This window comes from Sus scrofa, unplaced genomic scaffold (assembly GCF_000003025.6).
Source record: "Sus scrofa isolate TJ Tabasco breed Duroc unplaced genomic scaffold, Sscrofa11.1 Contig1914, whole genome shotgun sequence".
Lineage (NCBI taxonomy): Eukaryota > Metazoa > Chordata > Mammalia > Artiodactyla > Suidae > Sus > Sus scrofa.
In genome coordinates this window covers 3,337,995-3,361,153 of record NW_018084979.1, presented here as the reverse complement: position 1 = coordinate 3,361,153, position 23,159 = coordinate 3,337,995, and the positions used below count along the sequence as shown (strand labels likewise).

The following is a 23,159-nucleotide window of genomic DNA, read 5'->3' as shown; positions in this document are numbered from 1 at the left end:
CGCCTTCCCTGCTCTGTGCTGCCGGCTCTTGAAGATGCCGAGTTTGTGGTAACTTGCAAGGGCAGCAGTAGGAAACCGCCATATGCCGGGTGTGATGACAAAACCATCTCCAGGGACCGTGCCTGTCCCCAGGCACCACGCCCTGTGGGAGGGGCCACAGGCCCCCTGCCTGTCCCCATTGTTGGACCCCAGGAGGCGGGGGCCTCGGCCCCAGGGAGACTCCTGAGGTGGGGAGCGCTGGGTGCTTGGCCCCCTGACGGCCCCTGCTCTGCTCCTGGCTTCGTCCAGCCACTCGTGGCCCGGAAACTGCGCAGCCAGGCCTCCTTGACACTCGTCAGAGTTCCCTTAGCCCGTCTTGCTTCTTTTTTTCCCAGTTGAACTTGAGACTCATTTTGTTCGGATCTTGTAAATAGTCTTGGTTTGGGATTGGTTTGGGACTTGGATGCAGTCACAGGCCAGCTGGAGGCCAGCTTGTCCTCAGCTGCCTGTGCTGGTGGCCGCCCATGGACAACACGGGGCCCTGCTGGCCCCGGGAGGTGGGCCACGTGCTGTCCTCAGAGGCCTCTTGTCAGAATTCAGAGAGCTGGCTTTCCAGGTCCCTGTCACTTCTGCGTGTCCATTTCATCCGCACTGGGGTCCCGGTCCCTCCAGCAGGCCCTGCCTCCTGACCTCCCCCAGGTGGCTGAGAGTGTGAGGTCGTGTCCCTAGCTTCAGGGGCCTCTCACCCCGGGGTCTGTACTTTGTAACAAACACACTGGCCTGTGGGACGGGCAGCACCTTCCGCTCGCAGCCTTTGCTGGGTCCCCGGGCCCTCACTTTGGCAGCAGCTGGTCCCCATTGGAAGATCTGTCTTCAGTGGTGGGATGGATACGTCTGGTGAGCCGTCCGGATGTGTCCACCTGGCTGTCTTCACAGGGAAGCAGAGCAGGACCCCGGTCCGGAAGCCCTGCAGGACTTCCTGGACTGGCTCAGAGACAGCGGCAGTTTCAGAACGGTGCCCATGGGTCCAGCTACGGCAAGACTAGGCTCTGCAGGTTGCCACTCTGTGGGTAGGCAGGCAGCACCCAGATGGGTCGAGGTGCGTGTGCCTCCTGCAGACGCGTGGCTCCGAGGCCCCAGGCCACAAGGGACAAGGTCCCTGCCCTCCAGGAGCCCGCAGTCCCCCCGGGGAAAGAGATGCACTGAGACGGTCGTGGTGCAGGTGTAGCTGCTGGGAGCGGGCCGGCCCAGGGCACCCGAGGGCCAGGGCGAGGGGCTGGGCTGGGCTTGGGCCAGGCCTGCGCCCTGGAGAGCTGTGCTCCCACTCAGCCGCCTGGTGACGGTGGTCTAGCCACTCGGGGAGGATGCAGACGGGCACGGCCCACCTGCCTTAGCTCCAGGTCAAGGCCACGACCCTGTTGGCAGGACAGAGGTGTGAACGGCGCTGGGGGGCACTTGCTGCTGACCCCGCTGTGTTCTTGCTCCAGAAGCACCTTATGCCCCCAAAGGGCTGTCAACACAGGTCTCCACCAGATTTTGCCTGATCAGTCTGATTTGCGTTTCCAGGTGCTGGCAAAACCCCAACCCTGGGCGGCGGCTTCCATGTGAACCTGGGAAAGGAGTCACGAGCACAGACCCTGCAGAACGGTGTGTCCACCACGGGTGCTGCTGGAAGAGGGCGGGCTCCTGGGGCGGGGGGGTGGCACGAAAGGCGAGAGGGCAGCCTGCAGCGAGTCCCTCCCCAGCCTTGTCTCCCTCCAGGCTTGCTGCAGGCCTGGCTCCTGGAGGGGGCATGTCTGTGGAGCCCCCACCCTGGGTCATCCAGACCGTCCTGGAGTCCCACCCCAGACTGTCAGGGACTCCCTGGGTGACCCAGAGCCCCACCCCAGACTGTCAGGGACTCCCTGGGTGACCCAGAGTCCCACCCCCAGACTGTCAGGGACTCCCTGGGTGACCCAGAGCCCCACCCCCGACTGTCAGGAACTCCCTGGGTGACCCAGAGTCCCACCCCCAGACTGTCAGGGACTCCCTGGGTGACCCAGAGTCCCACCCCAGACTGTCAGGGACTCCCTGGGTGACCCAGAGTCCCACCCCCAGACTGTCAGGGACTCCCTGGGTGACCCAGAGCCCCACCCCAGACTGTCAGGGACTCCCTGGGTGACCCAGAGTCCCACCCCCAGACTGTCAGGGACTCCCTGGGTGACCCAGAGTCCCACCCCAGACTGTCAGGGACTCCCTGGGTGACCCAGAGTCCTACCCCCAGACTGTCAGGACCTCCCTGGGTGACCCAGAGTCCCACCCCAGACTGTCAGGGACTCCCTGGGTGACCCAGAGTCCCACCCCCAGACTGTCAGGGACTCCCTGGGTGACCCAGAGTCCCACCCCCAGACTGTCAGGGACTCCCTGGGTGACCCAGAGTCCCACCCCAGACTGTCAGGAACTCCCTGGGTGACCCAGAGTCCCACCCCCAGACTGTCAGGGACTCCCTGGGTGACCCAGAGCCCCACCCCAGACTGTCAGGACCTCCCTGGGTGACCCAGAGTCCCACCCCAGACTGTCAGGGACTCCCTGGGTGACCCAGAGCCCCACCCCAGACTGTCAGGGACTCCCTGGGTGACCCAGAGTCCCACCCCCAGACTGTCAGGGACTCCCTGGGTGACCCAGAGCCCCACCCCCGACTGTCAGGAACTCCCTGGGTGACCCAGAGTCCCACCCCCAGACTGTCAGGGACTCCCTGGGTGACCCAGAGTCCCACCCCAGACTGTCAGGGACTCCCTGGGTGACCCAGAGTCCCACCCCCAGACTGTCAGGGACTCCCTGGGTGACCCAGAGTCCCACCCCCAGACTGTCAGGGACTCCCTGGGTGACCCAGAGTCCCACCCCCAGACTGTCAGGGACTCCCTGGGTGACCCAGAGTCCCACCCCCAGACTGTCAGGGACTCCCTGGGTGACCCAGAGTCCCACCCCAGACTGTCAGGAACTCCCTGGGTGACCCAGAGTCCCACCCCCAGACTGTCAGGGACTCCCTGGGTGACCCAGAGCCCCACCCCAGACTGTCAGGACCTCCCTGGGTGACCCAGAGTCCCACCCCCAGACTGTCAGGACCACCCTGGGTGACCCAGAGTCCCACCCCCAGACTGTCAGGGACTCCCTGGGTGACCCAGAGTCCTACCCCCAGACTGTCAGGACCTCCCTGGGTGACCCAGAGTCCCACCCCAGACTGTCAGGGACTCCCTGGGTGACCCAGAGTCCCACCCCCAGGTCTGCAGGACCCCCGGGTCTCCCGCAGAGACTCTGTCAGGGCTTCTCCCTGAGATCTCTGGATGCTGCTGGGCCCACACCTGTTGGTTAGTGGTTTTGCCGAGAAAAGTGCTGTGACAGGTACCATTTTCCTTGAGCTCCGTTGCAGTTCCAGGCCGCAGCGGACGGGCAGTGTCTGTTCCGATATTGGTCTGTTTTTAAGCGGGTTATTCGCCTCCTCAGTGAATTGTAAAAGGTCTTTATACGTTTAGACACAAGGCTCTTATCGCTTCTAGTCGTGATTTACAGAAAATCTTCCTTCGTTCTGGGGTGTTTTTCCCTTTCTTGATGGTGAGCTTTGAAGCACAAAGGTGTTAGTTTTGATGATGTGCAGCTTGTCAGTGTATTCCTTTGTCGTTTGTGTTTTTTGTGTCATAACTGGGAAAAATTGCCCCATTCAATCCGAATCGCAAAGGTCTCTGCTTCCGCTCCCTTCTGGGTTTTATGGGCTCGCTCTTGGTTGAGATTTTGATCCTCTTTGCGGTGGGGTTTACATCCGTGTGGGAAAGGGCTCAGCTTCACGCTCGCACGCGGGTCTCCCGCTGTCCCGGCGCTGTTTGCTGAAGAGACTGTTTGCCCAGTTGGCACCTTTGTCAGAGTCGGCAGGCGTACAGGTGAGGGTTGACGTGCAGATTCTCCCTCTGCCCCATGGACCGTCTCTTCTCCTTTTGCAAGTGTCACACTCTTGCGGTTGTTGTGTCTTCGTAGCGAGTTTTGGAATCAGGAAGCCGGGTCCTCCCGTTTATTCTTCATTTAACATGGTTTTGTCGACTCGTCTGAGTCCCTTGGCTTTCCCTACGGGTTGAGGATCAGCGTGTCCGTTCCTGCAAAGCAGGCCCCTAGGGTTTTGATAGGGATTGGCTGAATCCACAGACCAACTTGGGGAGGACGGCCCCCTTAACGAGCCGAGGTCGGAGTGCCCGTCGCGGCTCAGCAGTTAACGAATATGACTGGGAACCATGAGGACGCCGGTTCGATCCCTGGCCTCGCTCAGTGGGTTAAGGATCCGGTGTTGCCGTGAGCTGTGGCAACTGCAGCTCAGATTCGGCCCCCTAGCCCGGGAACCTCCGTGGGCCGCAGGTGCAGCCCCGAAAAGCTGAGAAAAGAAAAGACAACCAGCCAAGGTCCTCTGATCCCTGAATGTGGAAACCTGCAGCAGCTTTCCATTGAGTTAGGGTTTCCTTCATTTGCTTCAGCAACTTCTGTTTACATCTCTTCCTCCTGCCTCCTCTCCTCCTCTCTGCTTGTGCAGCAGCCGGATGTGGGGTCCGGGCTCCTAGGCCAGGGACAGACCCTGGCCACAGCAGCGAGAGTGCCATGGGCTCGCCGTTAGGCCACCAGGGAGCTCCCTGAGGTTTGTTCTTCTTTGCTAAATTTATTCCTGAATAGTTTCCTCTTTTCCATGCTATTGTAAATGGAGTTGCTGTCTTTTTTTTTTTTTTTTTTTTCTTTTTTTCGGTCTTTTTGCTATTTCTTGGGCTGCTCCCGCGGCATATGGAGGTTCCCAGGCTAGGGGTCGAATCGGAGCTGTAGCCACCGGCCTACACCAGAGCCACAGCAACGCGGGATCCGAGCCGCGTCTGCAACCTACACCACAGCGCACGGCAATGCCGGATCCTTAACCCACTGAGCAGGGGCAGGGACCAAACCCGCCACCTCATGGTTCCTCATTGGATTCATTAACCACTGCACCACGACGGGAACTCCGGAATTGCTGTCTTAATTTCATTTTTTTTTGAGTGTTTGTTGCCAGTTCATAGAAACATGATAGATATTTGGAGTTCCTGTCGTGGCTCAGTGGTTAACGAATCCGACTGGGAACCGTGAGGTGGCGGGTTCCGATCCCTGGCCTTGCTCAGTGGGTTAAGGATCCGGCGTTGCCGTGGCTGTGGCGTAGGCCGGCAGCTATAGCTCTGATTAGACCCCCAGCCTGGGAACCTCCATATGCCGTGGATGTGGCCCTGGAAAAAGACAAAATAAAAAAAAAGAAACATGGTAGAGGTTTGTATATTGATCTTGTCCTCTGCAGCCCGTGAGAAACTCACTTATTAAAACAGTCTTTTAGTGGATTCTTGGGAATTTTCTATATACAAGATCATAACACCTGCAGATAGATAGAGCTTAGCTTTACTTTCCAGCCTAGATGCCTTTCGAGTCACTGTCCCCCCGACAGCCCTGGCTGTAGCCCCCGCAGCTCGCTCTGTACAAGCGTCTAGTTCCCGGTTTCAGGGGAGAGGCCCGGCCTCTCACCGTCAGGTGCGATGTTAGCTGTGGTCAGCTCGGGCCGGGCAGTCTCTGCTGCCACCTCAGACGTTTCTGGGGGAACAGTCTCGGGAACGCCCTGGCCTGCGGGCGCCTCTGGAGTGAGCGTGTCTCCCGTGCATGCCGGGAGCGGGGGCTGCGTAAACTGAGCACCCTCGCTGCGTGTGGGTCCCTTTCCCCTTGGCTCTCAAGGCTGCACCTCCCTCGCACGGCGGCTTTGGTGGCGGGGGAGTGGCCAGCAGCTCCCCTGTCCGGGAGGGCTGACTGCTGTGAGGGCAGGTGGTGGGCTTCTAATTACGACTCGCATCAAAACGTTTTCCAGTTTCCTTTGAGCTTTTTCCTTTGACCCCGTGGGGTCTTTGGTGTTGCTGGCTCTTTTCTCATCTCCAGCTTGATCCTTCTGTGTTTCGAAATCACAGGATTTCAGCCGTTTGAAATGATTTGACGCTTGCTTTATGGCCTAACATGTGGTCAGTTACAGTCAGCAGCTTGGGCCCTTGAAGGAAGAGGCTTTTCTGCAGCAAGTGGCCGTTCCGTACGTGTCACTTGGGTGGGATCTCCCTCCAGGGCTCCGTGGTTTCGGGTCTGCTTGGCTGTCGCAGGGGGGCCTGTTTTGCCTCTATGAAGACGCTGCACTTGCAGATTTGGAGACCTCCTGGCTGGCAGCCTGACCTCCCTTTGCTCGGCCTTCATGCCCGCTGTGCAGGCCTTGCTCCTCGGCTTGCTCCTAGGTGGTGCTGTCACAGAATCTTTCCCCTCTGGGGCTGCCTTCATCAGCTCTCCCGCACGTGAAGAAAGGGCATCCTTCTGAAAACCTCGAGTAGCTTCTTCACCAGACCCAAATCGGTTACCAGGAGCAACGCTTACGCAGACCTGCTCATGGCGGTAAAATTGGGAGCTAACCATAAAGAGAAAGAACCCATCCTGGTTAAAACACTTGAAATAACCCTTGGTCTAAGTGAGCCATCAGCCTCCTGGGAACAGCGTGGGGTCTGAGGCCAAGGTGGAGCCGCTCCGCTGAGGGGGGCCCGCAGCCCTGGGAGAACCCCGGGCCGTCCCCCCTGCACCCCTTTCCCCAGGGTTCCTGCCCAGGGTCTGCGCCCAGCCCCAGCGGCCTGGCGCCTGAGGAGGGGCCGGCTCTCCCTCCAGCCACCCGGGCGCGTCTCTCCCGTCTCCGCGGCCGCCTCCGCCGTCAGCGGCCTGCCTGTGGGGCTGGGGCTGGTCGGAGGGTGGAGGAGGCCCTCGGGCCGGCCAGGGCTTTGCCAGTGCTGACTGGCCGCGCCAGGGCGAATGCCGCGCCCTGGCCTCTCCGGGCTCTTCTCTCTGCCTGGGCGAGGTTGCGCCGATTTCACCCCCTTGCTGTCATTTCCCTGGAGCTTTTGGGGAGAGGCGAGGGCTGACGGCAGCCTGTCTTCTGCGCTTCCTCTGAGACGCCCCGGCTGCATTTCCGACGTGGGGACCCTGCTCCTGTCTCTCATTTCATGCTCTGCACAGACCTTTTATTTTTTTATTTTTTTGTCTTTTTGCCTTTTCTAGGGCCGCTCCTGCATGTGGAGGTTCCCAGGCTAGGGGTCAAATCGGAGCTGCAGCTGCTGGTCTACACCACAGCCTCAGCAATGCCAGATCCACGCTGCGTCTGCGACCTATACCACAGCGCACGGCAATGCTGCATCCTTAACCCTCTGGGCGAGGCCAGGGATCGAACCCGCAACCTCGTGGTTCCTAGTCGGATTCGTTAACCCCTGCGCCGAGATGGGAGCTCCCCTGCGCTGAGCTTTTTAACCCCTTCACGGCCGTTCGCTGGTTTAACCACGGTGTGTGCTCCTTTTGCCTGTCTCGGGAACGTGTGTCCCCCACTCCTCTTGCCCCAGCGCCGGGAGTCTCACTGGGCTCACAGGCGTGGGGCCGGCCACCCCCAGCGCTCTCCCCGGCGGCCAGAGCCGGTCTGTGGTCCTCCCTGCACGCGCCCCCACCTGCCCCGAACCTGTTGGGTTTGGTTGAAATCTGTGGATTTCACTTCAGCTCTTACTATTTCTGTTAAGTTTTGGTTGCTGAAAGAAATGAGAAAACAAGAGAGTTGGGAGGGGGATGCCGGGGGCTGCTCTGTTCATGTGGCCCCTCCCGCCCTCCTGGAGGTGTGTCCTGGCACCTGCCCCCCCCCGCCCCCCTGCCCCGCACCTGCCAGCTCCCCTCCCCCCACACCCGCCCCTCCCAGCTTGGCTCTGGTTATGTTGGGAAGGTACGCAGGTCACGGTAGAGGCGTGGTCGGTGAGATAAACACCCTGGACCCCCTGTGCACACCCGCCTTTGCCTTCCCTCTGGTGCCCCACAGAGCACGGGGAAGGGGGGCAGTGCCCCCAGGGAAGGGGTTTATCCCAGTCTAGGCTCCCATCCCTTTCCTTCTTAGCTGGCGCCTTTTGGGTTTCTCTCTGCCTCTGGCGTGCTGAAAGGCCTCCGGGCCAGAGCTTTTTTCACTGATTTGACAAGCCCTTTCATTTGGAAAATACTTCTTGGGACTTTGTGCGCGCGCGTGTGTGTGTGTGTGTGTGTGTCTTTTTAGGGCCGCACCCTTGGCACAGGGAAGTTCCCAGGCTATGGGTCTAATCGGAGCTACATCGCTGGCCTACGCCACAGCCACACCAGATCCAAGCCACATCGGGACCTACACACAGCTCCCGGCAACGCCAGCTCCCTAACCCACTGAGCGAGGCCAGGGATCCTCGTGGACCCTAGTCGAGTTCGTGAACCGCTGGGCCACAAAGGGGACTCCCTGGAAATATTTCTTGGGGGAACTTTGTTCTCGTCTTCTTCTTCTTGTTTTTCCGTTTGTTTGTTCGTTTTGTTTTTCTGGCCATGCCTGTGGCATGTGGAAGTTTCTGGGTGGGGGGTGGAACCTGCACCATGGCAGCGACCTGAGCCACAGCAGTGACGCCACCAACTCCTTAACCACACGGCCACCAGGGAACTCCTGAGGTCTTTTTGTGTGTTTGTTTTTTGTGATCTGACGTATGCGTAGCAAAGAGCATGCAGCGTCCCGACCTTAAGTGGACTCTGCTGGGTGACATTATGCGCCTTGAGGTGGCCTCACAGAGGAGGTGGAGCGTTCCTTGTACCCAGAATGCTCCCTGCTGTCGGTTAGTTTGCTTTGCTTTTCTGCTTCAGGCAGTTGGGACCACAGCGAATGTCCCCTTTGTGTGTGGGTCAGCCGTCTGTTCACTGCTCTGTAGGTTCCAGTTGTGAACATAGCAGTTTAGCTGCCTTTCCTGTCCAGGGACGTTTGCTGTTCCCATTTCAGCCCCCTTGGATGGACCCTTCTCTGGGGACTGTGCCTGTGGGCGAGACTCCTGGGGCGTCTGGTCTGCTGGCCTCGTCGTCCTCAGCGGACTCGGCCAGGGGCCCTCCGGCCGGGCCATCCTGACTCACCCTCCAGCCGCGTGGCACACGGCAGCCCGAGCTCGGGGCCTTGGCGGCGCCAGGCATCCGTGGGTCTTTCTGGCAGGCGGGCACCGCACTCATGGTGCCTTAGTTTGCTTACCCCGGTGAATGGTTACGCCGACTACTTTTGCGTATTTTTTGGGTATGTTTTTTGGCTGTTTGGAGAGTGCCTGTTTGACGCATCTCCTGCACAGGTTTTTTTGGCCATACCTGTGGCACGTGCAACTTCCCAGTCCAGGGGCTGAACCTGAGCCACAGCAGTGACCGGAGCCATGGTAGTGACGACACCAGCTCCTTAGCCTGCTGAGCCACAGGGGAACTCCCCGCACAATTTCTTTTTCTTTTTTTTTTTAGGGCCGCGCCCGCAGTGTATGGGAGTTCCCAGGCCGGGAATGGAATCCAAGCCATAGCAGTGACCTGGGCCACTGCTGCGACAGCAAGGGATCCTTAAACTGCTGAGGCACAGAGGAACTCCAGAAATGTCTTAGTTTTGGCAGAGTCCCACTGTATCAGTTTTTATGTTAAGAGGATTTTGTGACTTAAGAAATTCTCCTCCGGAGTTCCTGCCGTGGCGCAGTGGCTTAGAACCTGAGTGCAGGGGCTCAGGTTGCTGCAGAGGGTCAGGTTCCATCCCTGGCCCGGTGGGTTAGTGGATTCAGCGTTGTTCGGATTCAGCCCCTGGCCCGGGAACTTCCATATACCGTGAGTGTGGCCATGAAAAGGAAAAAAAAAGGAGTTGCTGTCGTGGGGCAGCGGAAGCGAATCCAACTATGAACCGTGAGGTTGTGGGTTCAATCCCTGGCCTCGCTCCGTGGGTCAAGGATCTGGCGTGGCCGTGCGCTGTGGTGTGGGTCACAGACGCGGCTCGGATCCCGTGTCGCTGCGGCTCTGGCGCAGGCCGGTGGCCGCAGCTCCCGCTGGACCCCGAGCCTGAAACCTCCGTATGCCGCGGGTGTGGCCCTAGAAAGAAAAAAGGCGAAAGAAAAAGGAAATTCTTGTCTGTCGCAGCCTCTGAAGATGCTTCCGAAGCTGCCTTGCCGTGTGTGTCGTGTGTGCGCCTGTGATCCGCCGCGGGCCGGCTCTCACGTGCGGTGTGAGGTGGGCGGGTTTCAGCCTGGACGCCCAGCTGGGCAGCGGCGCCCGTCGGAAAGACGGTCCTTTGCTGGCTGGCACAGTGCCTCGCCACACATCCGATGGCCAGAGACAGAGGCCTCGAAGCCAGACTCTGGTGAGACCCCGCGGGCACGCGCTCTTTGCCGGCTGCCCGGGGGCCGGTCTGTCCCGTCCGCGTCTGTTATTGGAGGGGGGGTCTGCGTTGTGTCGCCTGCTCTTCGTTTCCGCCAGGATGACCGTCCGTCTCTTCCTGCTCGTTCGGTCGCCGTAGTGACTTAAACGCTGACCGGTGTTTGGATCGATGAACTCACCTTGCGGCTCCGGGCTTCTCTGCCCCTGTCCAGTCTCTGTGCCCTTTGCCACTTTGCTCCTCGAACATGGGGGAAAGTTTATTCGGAGACCGTCTGGGCCTTGAGTTTTCTGTGAGGAGACTTTAATAACAATTTCGTTCGTTCGTTCTTTTTGACTTGTGTTTAACAACAGTTTCTTCATTTTTTCCTTTTTTGGCCGCCCCGCGGCATATGGCGCTTCTGGGCCGGGGACCAGATCCGAGACCTGCCAGATGCTCAGCCGTGCTGGGCCGGGGACCGAGCCTGTGTCCCCGGCCCCCGAGACGCCGCCCATCCCGCTTTGCCACGATGGGAGCCCCGGATAGGTTTCTTTGGTAGGACTGTTGTAAATAGTATTTTCATGGGACCCCCTAGATTTTCTGTCTCTTCCTGTCAGTTTTGCTAAGACAAGCTTTTCAAATTACTCTCTGTCTCAGTCACGCAAATTCGCATTCACGTGGAGGTGGTCGGAGTACGGAGGTTTATTCCTAATATCCGCTTCTGCCTTTACCTGCTTCCTAGATTTTCAGCGATGTTCTCATTTATTCCTGACATTGGTCATTTGTGCTTTATCCCTCTTATTCTTGAAAGATCTTGCTAGGACGCTCTCAGTTTAGCAATTGCGTTAATCTTAGCGTAGAGTGAGCTTGGCTTTGTTGCCCTTCTGGTGTTTGTTTTCTATTCAACTGGCTTCTGCTCCTCATCCGTCCCTTTCCTCCACGTCTTCTGTTTAGCTTTTCTTTCTCAGCCTCTTAAGCTGGGAGCTTCGTCGGTTGTCCGGGCTTTCTCTTCCTGATGCTTGCATCTCAGCTGTAGGTTCCTCTAGGCTTTGGTGTAACGGTAACCCCAGGTTTGGAGATGGCTCTTTCTCCTTTGACTTCCGTGGGGTTTGGACGTCTGTTTTACGACAGCGTCAGAGCTGCAGACTCCGAGCGCTCTGCCCTCCCGTGCCCTCCATGCTGCAGGGCCCTGGGGGACCCCGGGCCTTTCTTAGGCTCCTCCCCCGTGACAGCTCCCCCCAGCTGGGCTGTTTGGGGTACACTGTGGAAGTCTCTCGGCTGAGTTTGCTGTGGCTTTGGGGTGCCGTCCCAGGGGCCTGGCACCTTTCTCTTTGCCCCGTGGCAGGTGTCCCTCAGGTCCCGTGATGGGCCGCTGGCGACGCTGGCCTAGATCACTGCTGGCTCCTCCACAGAAGGTCACCAGGAGAGGTCACACGTGTTTCTTTTCCACACGGTTCCGTGAGAGCAGCCGCACTCAGCCCGGGGAGGGAGACTGAGCCCGCCTCCTCGGGCGGGTCACGGTGCGAGCACTGTTGGGAGGTGTTCCCTGAAATAAAGCGGGTGTTTTACAGCATCTGTGCCTGGCAGGGGAGTGGCCGGCCCCAGGGGGCCCTGCAAGCAGAGCAGGGGCGGGGGGGCTGCCTGGAAGCGGCTCAGGTTTCCCTTGGAGGGAAGTGAGTGTTCTGGGCAGTGGGGGTGCCCTGGCCAGGCCAGGAGATCGTCCTTCCTCCTCGTCCTTCCTGCCCTTCGGGGCTTCCTGACTCCATTGTTTCTGGTCGTGCCCGTGGCACGTGGAGGTTCCCGGGCCAGGGAGCAGACCTGCGGCACCGCAGCGACCTGAGCCGCTGCAGCGACAGTGCCAGGTCGGTGACCCACTGCGCCACGAGAGCTCCCCGGTTCCACCTTACCCGAGGTTTCCCTTTGCTGCGTTTCACACTGTGTGTAGGTGGTCGCTGCTGCCGGTGGAGTTCGTTTGCCCTCTTTGTCTCTGAGGCTGCTCCTTGCCTCTGCGCCTGTCTGGAGGGACGGGCCTGCCCTGTCGGCCGCAAGCCTCCCTCTGTGGCCTCTGCCAGCCGGGGCTGCATCCTGGGCCTGTCCCTCCCCTGCCTCCTGGCGCCCCCGGAGTCCTCCTCTGCCCGCTCCGTGGTGTGCTGCTTCTCGGGTTCTACCACAGGATCAGTGGCCTCCCTGCTCACGTCCCGGGGCCGTGTCTCTCTGGTCGCAGCCCGTTCACCCATCTCTGTGGATGGGCGTCTCGGAGGCCGGAACGGGCCTTCGAAGGCTTTCTCCGCCGGCGCCTGCTGGGTGACGCGGGGTTTCCCTCCGCGGTGCTCCTTTCTGCAGAGCTGGCTGATTCTCTGCCCGTGGCTCACGTTTACATGAATGTGGGTCTCAAAGTGAAGCCTTCACATCCATAGCCCCCCCTCCCAGGGCACCTGTTGGCCTCTGGGTGCCCCAGGACCTGCTCTCGGGAGGGGCTTCTGGTGTGTCACCACGCGGGGGCGGGTGTGACGGGCAGCCTGCAGCCCCCGCAGCTCTGAGTCGCGGCTGGCATCGGGAAAGTCCTGCTGGCCTAGGGTGGGCCTTCTGCGGCCGGGCTGCCTAGGTCCTTCTCCTCCTGCTGCCGGGGTATCTGTCTGCCGGTGCTGCCGCCACGTTCACGCTTGTTCTCTGCTGTCACTGCGGGCCAGAGGGACGCCGGTCAGCCACCGTCTCGGATGGAAAGGCAGGCCTTACTTTTACAAAGTGTCGGAGTGTGAGGGTACCTAGCTGCTGCCGCCTTCACGTCTCATCGTCTCTCGTTATCCACGGAGAGGGCGCTGTGGTTGTTAGGACTCTGCCTTCGTGACTTCGTGTCTATCAGCACAGCCGGCGTTGAAAACCCGCGCGCGTCTGCACCAGGGGACTTGCTCAGTCTGCCGGGGGGGCCTGCTGAACCGCGTGAGTTAAAACCTCGTTTTCGGGGAGTCCCTGCTGTGGTGCAGAGGGTTAAGAATCCGACCGCAGTGGCTCAGGTCACTGTGGAGGTGCAGGTTCAACCCCGAGCCTGGGATCCTAAACCTACCATGGTAGCCCATGCAGCGCAGCGGTTCAAGGTCTGGCCTTACCAAAGCTGTGGCATAGGTTGCAGTTCTGGCTCAGATTCAGTGCCTGGCCCAGGAGCTTCCATATCCTGAGGGTGTGGCCATGAAGAACAAATAAATAAAAACAATAACGGCTCCTCTTTGAGAGGTGGGGAGTAAGTGTCAGTGGGTACAGAACTTCCTGTGGGATGTTGAAAAGGTACTGAATTGTGATGGCGCACGACTCCATGGATACATGAAATCACTGAATCATACAGTTGATGAGGGTGAGTGTTACAGCTTGTGACTTTGCAGTAAAGTTGCTGTGAAACAACTTACTGTGACAAGTTCAAGCCCCCGCGCTGCCAGGCAGCCCGGCCTGTGGTCATGGGGGTGGCTTTGTCTCCGGCCTGGAGTGCACACCCTCTGCAAGCCCCTCTCCTGCCTGTTTCAGGAGCGCCCAGCGTGCACGGAGGAGCTGGTGGCAGGGCTGTCCGTCAGCCGCCCTGCTGACCCCCGAGCCTCGCTGGGCCGTGGGGTGGACCACCTCTGTCCCGTGTGTGAACGTGTGCTGTGCTGAAGTGGCGATGGCTCTGCTCAGGCCCTGCTCTGGGGCTGTGGCAGGACCCCTCAGAGCCGCCTGGGCTCTGGTCAGGCTTCGTTGGGGGGTGAGGGAGCAGGACCGTGAAGGACAGGGGGGCCGTGTGGGGGGAGCCATTGGGACGCGCCACCCTAGGTGGTTGGGCCTGTCGCCCCCAGCTGCCAGCCCGCACCCCTGGGGCCAGTTCCCCGGGTTTTGTCTGCCTGGGTGCCCATCCTGAGTGCTGGTCAGGGTTAGTGTGTGTGTTGAGGCGGGGATTTGGGCCTTAGCTCCTTGTGGGCAAAGCAGAGGTCCCCGGCCCTGGGCAGGGAGGCCTTTGCCAGAGGGGTGAGGGTCTGGGGTGCCGGAGGACGCCGGTGGGCCCGGGCATCTGTGATGGGACTGTCTGCCCGGAGCCGACACTGCAGATGGAGGGGGTGTGCAGGGCGGGGGGGCCCGGAGCAGAGCCGTGGGGAGCTGCCGGCTCTTGGGCTCCTGCCGCGGCCCTGGGCTCCTCTGCTCTGCCCTGGTGGCCTCTCTGCTGTGTGGACAGCGCTCTGCTTCCTCTCCTGCTGCTGTCTCTGGCCCACAGCTTGTGAGCTGGGCTTGCTCCATGAAGGGTGTGTCCAGATTGTGTTCTGGGGTCAGCTGCCATCCTGGCCTGTGGGGGCAGGTGGCCGGGCAGCAGGGCCTGGGGTGCTCAGCCACAGGGAGGGGGCGTTCGAGGGGGAGCGTGAGCTTGTTAGGGACGTTGTTTTAGCGCCAGGCTGGCGGGCCTCCCCGGAGCGCTTTGCAGACACACGCGCTCAGGGGCCTCAAGGGGGTGCCCGGCCGGCCCTGGTCCTGGGGCGAGGCTGTTCCGGGGTGGGGAGGGGCACCTCATGGCCCGTGGCGTCGTGGGCAGTTCGCATCCACGGTCCCTGCATCGCATTTTACTGGGACCTCGCGTGCGAAGAAAAGGGCCCGTCTTCCTGCTGCACCCGAGGCCGCGAGGCAGGGGCGGGGCGCAGTCTGTGTAACACGCCTGTGGGTCGCCGGGCGGTTGGGAACGCGCGGTAACATCTCGTGTTGTGTCCTAGGGCGGCGGCAGATCCATCACCTGGGGAACCAGCTGCAGCTGAACCAGCACTGCCTGGACACGGCCTTCAACTTCTTCAAGATGGCCGTGAGCAAGCACCTGACCCGCGGCCGCAGGATGGCCCACGTCATCGCCGCCTGCCTCTACCTGGTGTGCCGCACGGAGGGCACCCCGCGTATCCTTTGGCCCGGGCCTCGCGGAGGCCCTGTCTCAGCTCCGCCTCCCTCTGCCGCCGCGCGGGCTCTGGGCTCCGAGGCCGGTGCTCGTGTTTCACGGGAACACCTCGTTGGGTGGACGTCTGGACGGACACTGGGCTTTCAGGGCTGGGCGGCTGCGTGCCTGCCCCCTCGGCCTTGGGGCGGACGCTGGGAGCCAGGCCGGCGTCCGAGGCCCCCCCGGTGGGTGTCTGCCCCTCCTCGCCAGCCCGGCCCTCTGCGGGTCGGAGCCCACTTCCTCTGCCAGCGGCCCTGGGACGCTCCCCCGGCTCCAGGCGTCGGTCCGTGTCGTCTCCCTGGCCCCCACTGCGTCTGCTCCGCCTGCCCCTTGGGTCTCTTCCCGACACCGGGCCCCTTGCCTCTCCTGGCCCCGTGAGCCTCTGAGGGTGGCTTTCCACCCGCGCCTTGGAGACCGTCTGGCAGGGTTCCAGGTCGCACAGCGGCTGCCCCAGAATTTGGACGTGGCGCCTGTGGTCTCGCACGCCCTGGCTCCGGTCCCCTGTGGGCTGGTGGGCTGCTTGCGGCCTGAAGCGCCTCCTGCCTGTCTGCGGGCTCAGAGGTCCCCGTGCGATGCCCCTGCAGCCTCTCCCTCAGTGTCCTGCACTCCGCTGTCCCACTGCCCGTCCTGGTTTCTTCTTTCTTGTCCCCCCGGCTTCCAGCCGGATCTCGGCCTCTGCCCTCCTGCTCTGATGGGAGCCGCCCTCCGTGGTGCTGATCTGCCCCCGCGATGCGCGCTCCTGGGCTGCGGGCTTGGCGGCCTCTGAGCTCTCCTCTCTTGAGCCTTTGGGCTCCACCGCGGTGGCCTGGTCCCAGACACCGTGCACTGCCCTTCCGGTTGGGCCAGCCTCAGTATCAGAATCTTTAGTAGAATGTCTCTAAATTTGAAACGTATCATTTCGGCATAAAAGTAGCCTTTGTTTTAGGGGGTGAAGCTCAGTGCCCTGGCAGCCCCCCCCGGGGGGTGGGGCAGGGGACCTTGTGGTCACCGCCTTGCCCTTCTCGCTCTGAGCACGGTCCCTGGCATAGGCTCTGCCCCGGTCTGGGCAGGGAGGCGGGCCGGGCTCTGGAGGTTGGGCGGCGAGGCGGGGGTGCGGGAAGCCCAGCTCCAGGGCGCGGGGGCAGTGCGGTGCTCCTGTGGGAGAAGGTGGCCCGGACGAGCTGGACAGGCGGGAGTCGGCCTGGCAGCCCCGCTCTTGCTCGCGTGGGGGTCCTGCTCCCAGGAGCCCGTGGTGCCGGGCCCAGCGTGCACCCCGGGGCCGGGGGCCACCCGCGCAGGTGGTGGGTGAAGCTGGACCCGGGACACAGAGGGGAGGCACCCACACAGGAGGCCACACGCCACGCGATGCCCTGTGGCCGTGGCCCGCCCGCAGTGCCCTGAGGGAGGGTGTTGGCGGAGATTCTGCCCCAGGTTTTCTCCGGGTGCCTCTGCTGGGGCCCGACTGAGGGGGTTTCCTCCTCGGTGACGGCAGAGCCTCGGTCGGGAGGAGAGCGGCGCGGTCCGCGGTGGTCGCTGTGCAGGGTCTTCCCCTTAAACTGCACCAGCGTGAGTGACACTTTTGGTTTTTTTTGGTCGCACCCACGGCATGTGGAAGTTCCTGGGCCAGGGAATCGAACCCATACCACAGCAGTGACCTGAGCTGCTGCAGGGACAACACTGACATTCGAGGATTAAACCACCGGGCGGACCCAGACGCGGTCATGACACGTCCTGCTCTGTAGCGACTGCGGCCGTTTTGTGTGGACTTGTGCGGTTGGCTGGCCTGAGTCTGTCTGCTTGCAGTGTCCTTGTCAACTTAGCGTGTCCCAGTCACACGCGCCCCCCGCCCCGGAGGGTGCCCCTCGAGCTCCCGCTCTGGGCGGTCCGGGGGTTTGACCCACAGGGAAGCCGCGGGGGCCGTAGCGTAGGTTCTCTGGCTCGGTTGGAGCTGCAGCTGCAGTTTCTCCAGCAGACGGGAGAACGCTCCAGACTGTTTCTCGTGACGTCTTCCGTGTCACTTCGAGGCCTTGCTTGGTGTAAAGTGGTCATCCATCCCCTGCAGCCCTCGTAGTGACATCCTGCTTTCACCTCCGTCTCGTGGTGGTAACTCTGCCTTTTTTCTCGGCTCCGAGTGGCTAGGGGGTTACCAGTTTCCTTTGTCTTTTTCGAGTAACAGCTGTATTGGGGTGTCATTCACCACCAGGTACAAGTCAGTGACTTTTAGATCTCTTCACAAAGTTAGTTGTGCAGCCGTCACTCGTGTCGCTCGTGTCACTGTCCTAAGCGGCCAGCAGCCTGCTTTCTGCTGCTGTCTGCTCGCTGGTTCTCCACAGTCTTGTAAACGGAGTCACGCCCTCGTCGCTGGGCCCCTGTCTTGTGTGACGTTGTGAGGTGCTGGGCCAGCTCGCGGGCCCGCCAGCCGTGGCCAGGGCTCCGCGATCTCCACATCCTCCCAGCGCGCTCGGCTTTCTTGAAGAACCAAACGTTGGCTCTGTTATTTATCTCTGCTGTACGTACATTGTGTATCCCTCTGATTTCTTTTTTTGTTACTTTCGCCTTTTAATTTCTTTGAGTTTAATTTACTATATTTCCAGCTTCCTGAGGCAGGTATTTTTAGGTTCTTGGTTTAAATTTTTCTGTTTTTCTTAATATAAGCTTGTGAGACTATTAATTTCTCTCTGGGCAGATTTTAGTTACATTGAACAGTTTGATGTGTCATGTTTATACTATGATCAGTTCAAAATCTTTCCTGATTTCCATTTTTATTTCTTTTAGATCTTTTTTTTTTTTTTTTTTTTGTCTTTTGTCTTTATAGAGCCACACCGGTGGCATATAGAGGGTCCCGGGCTGGGGGTGGAATTGGAACTGTAGCTGCTGGCCTCCACCAGAGCCACAGCAAGGCCATATCCGAGCCACATCTGCCACCTGCACTACAGCTCACAGCAACACCGGATCCTTAACCCACGGAGCGAGTCCAGGGACCGAACCCACCAACCTCGTGGTTCCTAGTTGGATTTGTTAACCACTGCGCCACGACGGGAACTCCTCATCCATTTAGATTTAATGTGGAAAAAAAAAAGAAAATACATAAATAAATTTAATGTGCTTGGGAGTTCCCATGACGGCGCAGTCCTAATGAACCCGACTAGGATCCGTGAGGACGGGGCTTCAATCCCTGGCCTCGCTCAGCAGGTTAAGGATCTGGTGTTGCTGTGGCTGTGGTGTAGGCCAGCAGCTGTAGCTCGATTCACCCCTTAGCCTGGGAACCTCCATGTGCCACGTGTGCAGCCCTAAGAAAAAAAGATAATTCTGTTGAGGTGGAATTCCAGGTCAGCAGGTGTTTTCTCTGCAGCTTTGCTGCGGTTTCCCCCTTTCTCCTGCCTCCCCTGGTTCCACTCAGTGGGCTTTACGTCGTCTTGTCACTGTTGGAAGGTGACACCTCCTGTCACTCCCTGCCCCGCCGCACCCCACCTCCTGGCTGTGCCCGAGGCACGAGGAGGTTCCGGCCAGGGATTGAACCTGAGCTGCTGCAGAGACAACACCGGATCCTTAACCCCCTGCCCCCGAGGGCACTCCCCTACCTATTTTTAAAAAGTACCTGTTTCCGGGTTCCGGGATTTGTGGCTTAATGCCTTTTGTCTGTTTGGGGAAAGTCTTTGCACACACGGGTTCTCCCCCATTCTCTGTGTTCCCTTCCTCGAACCCCAGTCGCTTCCACGCTGGACCCTTTGACCATGTCTCGGCTTGTGTGCCGGGCTTTCCAGCCTGGTTTTCTGCTTCACTCTGAGTCCCGTCCAGTGACGCGTCCCCTCTTTGTGTCTAACGGGTGCTAAACCCGCCGATTTACTTCCTCACTGCAGTCACAGCCTTCATTAGATTCTGTTTCTAGACTCCGGCTCTCTGATGAGAGTCTCCGTCACTGCAGCTCCGTGGAAGCCTTTAATAACCACACAGTGGGATCCGCAGCGTTTCTGTTTTCACTGCCTGAGTTTCTCTTGGCTTTTGGTTATTGGTCCTGCCAGCTGTCATGCTTGGTAAGTTTTTATTGAATTGCTGGATGTAGTGTTTGAGAAATTGTGGCAGCTGTGGATAATTTTGCGCCCGGAGGGGATTTCATTTCCCTGCAGGCAGAGGGTGCGTGGGAAGCTAGGCCTGGGCCTTCGGGGCTGGGTGTGGGCCTGGTGTGGGCCTGGGGGCCTGTGCACAGGCTGTTTGGCCCCTTCTTGGCGGTTGGGTCCCTCGAGTCTGCTGTCTTGGAAGTCCCTGAACTCTAGGTGTGACTTCCCCAGGGGAGACGCGAGCTGGGCCGCGGGTCCTCGGGGGCTGACATCGTGGTACGGGGGCTGCCCAAGCTCAGAGGCGACACCCAGCTTGTAGACAAGCTCCGGTGGCGCCCGCCCTGGGGGTGAGGGGTTCACTGTGCCCTCTGCCCGTGGCCAGACCGCAGCAGCTCGGGAGGAAGGAGCGAGGGCTGGAGTCCACAGGGCAGTTGCTGCCCTGTTGCGTGCTTACTCCCGGGGCTCTGGCAGGGCTCAGGGCCTCTGCCAGAGGCGCTCAGTGTGTGCCGGGGAGGGGGCTCGGTGTCGCTCTGCAGGTGCAGCCTCTCACCGCCAGGTCTAGCCAGTGCAGCAGGGCACGGGGTGGGGCGTGGTGTCTTGGTGACCTTTGTCCTTGGCGGCCTCGAGCTCCTGCTGAGAAACTAGCCAGACGGGGGACATCACAGAAGCGGGGAGGGTGGCGGGTGCTGGGCCCCGGGGGGTCGAGGCCCCCGGTCCTTGGTGCTGATGGCCCTCTTGTTCCTGGAACCCACCCTCTCGTGTCAGGGTGCCGGGAACGTGGTGCTGGCTCACGAGGCCGCCCCACTGACCCCGCCCGTCACCTCGCACCCACGGCATTTCCGGCCTTCCGGACACGCACGGGCAGCCTGGGGAGTCTCCCTTGGGCGCCCGAGGAGGCGCTGCGCAAGGCCGGGTGGAGCCGCGTCGAGCCTGCTCACCTTTAACCCTCAGTTCTGTCCTCCCAGAATGTCTGTGAGCTTTTCCCAGTTTTGGAAAATGAGTCTCAGTTTCACTCGGCTCCTGTCTGCGATTGTTCTCCCAGAAGCACCGTGCAGGCCTGCCAGGGGGTCTCCTGGGCCCCCGGGTCAGTGTGGCACAGCGTGGGCTGGGGCCCTGTGGCACCAGAGCCAGCCGCACACTCTGATGGACACACGGGCAGGAAGGGCCGGGTCTTCTGAAGGTGCTTCATCCGCTGCCCTTCTTTGAGCCGACGTGTCTCTCAGAGGAGCAGCGCTCAAGCGGGTGCTCCCTGAGCAGAAGTGCCACCTGCAGAAAGTGGCAGGGACCCAGACGGACGGAGGAGGCAGAGTTTCCCAGGCCATGAGCACCACGCTCGGGCTGCATCGGCTTCACACGGGCCGCCGCCGGGGAGGTCTGGGGTCTCTGCGGCGAGCTTGGAAGCAGCTGCCTAGCAGAAGGGGACACCGTGGAGAAGGACGTCGGCTGGGGGCCAGCAGCCAGACAGGAGGCTTTTCCCCAGCCGCACAGGGTCCCCACATGCCCATTAGCCGGGGGACCCTGTGGCCCCGGGCCCCAAGGGCATTGGTGGGCTCTGCCAGGATGGGGCACGAGGGGAGTGTGGCGCCTTGTTCAGGAAGCAGCAGTCAGATCCTTTGGCTCAGGGAGGACCCTGAGCTGACCAAACACTCCACGGACAGGGCCGGGTGCCCTGCCAGTGTCACTTCAGGGACAGCAATCCTTTCAACTTAGTTACACTTTGAATCCCAACTTCCTTTTCAAAATATGCACTTTCCCCCCAGTTATTTCATCTCATTTACTTTTGGCCACACTTGTGGCGTGTGGAAGTTCCCAGGCCAGGGATGGAGTCTGCACCACAGTGGCGACCCGGGGCCACAGCCGTGGGGGTGCTCCTTGACTGGCTGAGTCACCGGGACGTCCCCCCGGTTATTTTAGTATGAAAAATCTCAGACATGGAGTTCCCATCGTGGTGCAGCAGAAGCAAATCCGACCAGGAACCGTGAGGAAGGGTCCGGCGTCGCCGTGCGCTGTGGTGTGGGTCGCACACGCAGCTCGCATCTGGCGAGGCTGTGGCTGTGGCGGAGGCCGGCGGCTGCAGCTCCGATTCGACCCCTAGCCTGGGAACCTCCATAGGCCGCGGGTGCGGCCCTAAAAGGACAAAAAACCCTCTCAAACATGAGGCAAACTTGGAAAGCTTGCCCACTGTCGCCCACCCCGGGGTCTGCCGTCCACGCCCAGCCAGCCTGTGCTCCGCCCGCCAGCCCGCCGTCAGCCTCTTCTTTTCGGCACATTCCGAAGTGAGTTGCAGACATGTGTCCCCTGTCCCCAAGTCCTCTAGCAGACAGATGAGTCACTGGCCAGTACCAATACCTGCTTACCTTGTACAGGGAAACTGGCAGGAGGCGGTGTACGCGTGCCCTCTGGGGAGTTGTGATGAGCACGCGCCTGCGCAATCAGGTCTCACCCGTTCGAGGGCATTGCCCACATCTTTGCCCCGGTCCCCAGGGCGCCCTCTAGTTCTGGAAGGCCCTGTGCCTGCGCGCTCTCTCCTGGGAGCTCAGCGTCCTGGGGAGTGTGGTGGGCGTCACTGCTTCTGTCCACTGACACCAGGGCTGTTCCCGGCCTTTGCTTTTGTGCGCAAGGCTCCCGTGAAGGCTCTTCCGCAGTCTCCTTATGGTCAGAGGGTGGTGTGTGCTCGGTGTCCTGAGAGCCTGCAGGCCTCTTCCAAGGCCCTTCCGTCGTGCGTCCTGCCAGTGGGGCGTGTGGGCTGTGCCCTGGCGTCCGCTGCACGGCCTTGCCAGCACTCGCGGCCGTGCTGGGCGCTGTCACTTGCGTTTCTGCGATAGCTGCCAAGGGAGCTCTTTGCTTCTCTTCGTGAAACATCTGCTCAAGACATTTGTCTGTTTTTTTGCCTTTATTTTATTTTTTGTTTTATTTTTTTCCCTTTTGGCTGCCCTAAGGCATTTTGAGTTCGCGGGCCAGGGATCGGATCCAAGCCAAAGGCACAACCGAAACCACAGCTGTGGCAGCATGGGATCCTTAACCCACTGTGCCGAGCCGGGGATTGAACCCGCGTCCCAGCAGCAAAGAGCTGCTGAGCCCGTTGCATCACAGCAGGCGCTCCTGCCTTTATTACTATTGCTTTTTAAATAGACTTCATTTTTTCTTTTTTTCCTATTTTTTTAAGAGCTGCACCCGTGGCACATGGAGGTTCCCAGGCGAGGGGCTGAATCAGAGCTATAGCTGCCGGCCTCCGCCACAGCCACAGCCACAGCCACGCAGGATCCGAGCCGCGTCTGCGACCTACACCACAGCTCACAGCCATGCCAGCTCCTTAACCCACTGAGCAAGCCAGGGATCGAACCCGCGTCCTCACGGATACTAGTCGGGTTTGTTAACTAACGGCTGAGCCACGACGGGAACTCCTAGACTTCGTTTTAAGGGCGGTTAGAGGTTTGTGGCGAAACCGTGCAGTCTCTCTGCGGGCCCCTCATGTCAGCGAGCCGGGTGCTGCAGTGACGGCCCAGGACCCATGTGGGACTGTCGGGTGGTGGTGACGTGACAGCTGCCGCGGCTCGCTCGCTGTCTGCGCTCCAGGGCTTTGACAGGTGACCCAGGCTGTCGTGCGCCGGTGCGGTGCCGTGCAGGCAAGGCCCTGGGCTCCGCCGCCGCGCCCTCCCGCCCGGTCCTGAGCAGCCCCGGGTCCTGTTTCTCTCTCCATCGTTGTGCCTTTTCCGCAAGGTCGTGTGGTTGGGACCTCAGGGGAGCGCCTCGGCCTCGTGTGGCTGCTCCCGGCTCTCCTCCGCGATGTCAGCGGCCCGCCCGCGTGTGCACGTGGCCTCCCTTAGGCTCCTTGGCGCTGTCCTCCTCTTTCTCAGAGTTCTCAGTAGCCGCGGGCTGCACTGCGGTGTCACCTGTCTCCACTCCCTGATGAAGCCCCTGCCTTCAGAGGTGGAGAGACGAGTTGGCTTCTCCTCAAGGGCCCGGGAGGTCGTGTGGAGAGCCTCGCCGC

The 23,159-nt window shown here is 60.6% G+C and overlaps 1 protein-coding gene across 11 annotated transcripts in view; it reads left to right on the top strand.

The window, feature by feature from the left end:
• The window catches only part of BRF1 (BRF1, RNA polymerase III transcription initiation factor subunit), a 67,623-nt gene that overhangs the window by 21,545 nt on the left and 22,919 nt on the right, over positions 1-23,159 (top strand). For 9 of the 11 annotated variants that reach the window (XR_002341118.1, XR_002341119.1, XR_002341123.1 and 6 more), the window contains 2 exons: positions 1,546-1,626; positions 14,920-15,093. Coding sequence is in view for 5 of the 11 variants with exons in the window: in XM_021081614.1 (XP_020937273.1) it covers positions 1,546-1,626; positions 14,920-15,093 (255 nt within the window). In the remaining 6 variants the exon portion in view is untranslated. The remainder of the gene's footprint in view (positions 1-1,545; positions 1,627-14,919; positions 15,094-23,159) is intronic. The other 2 variants (XR_002341121.1, XM_021081617.1) reach the window with 1 other exon arrangement.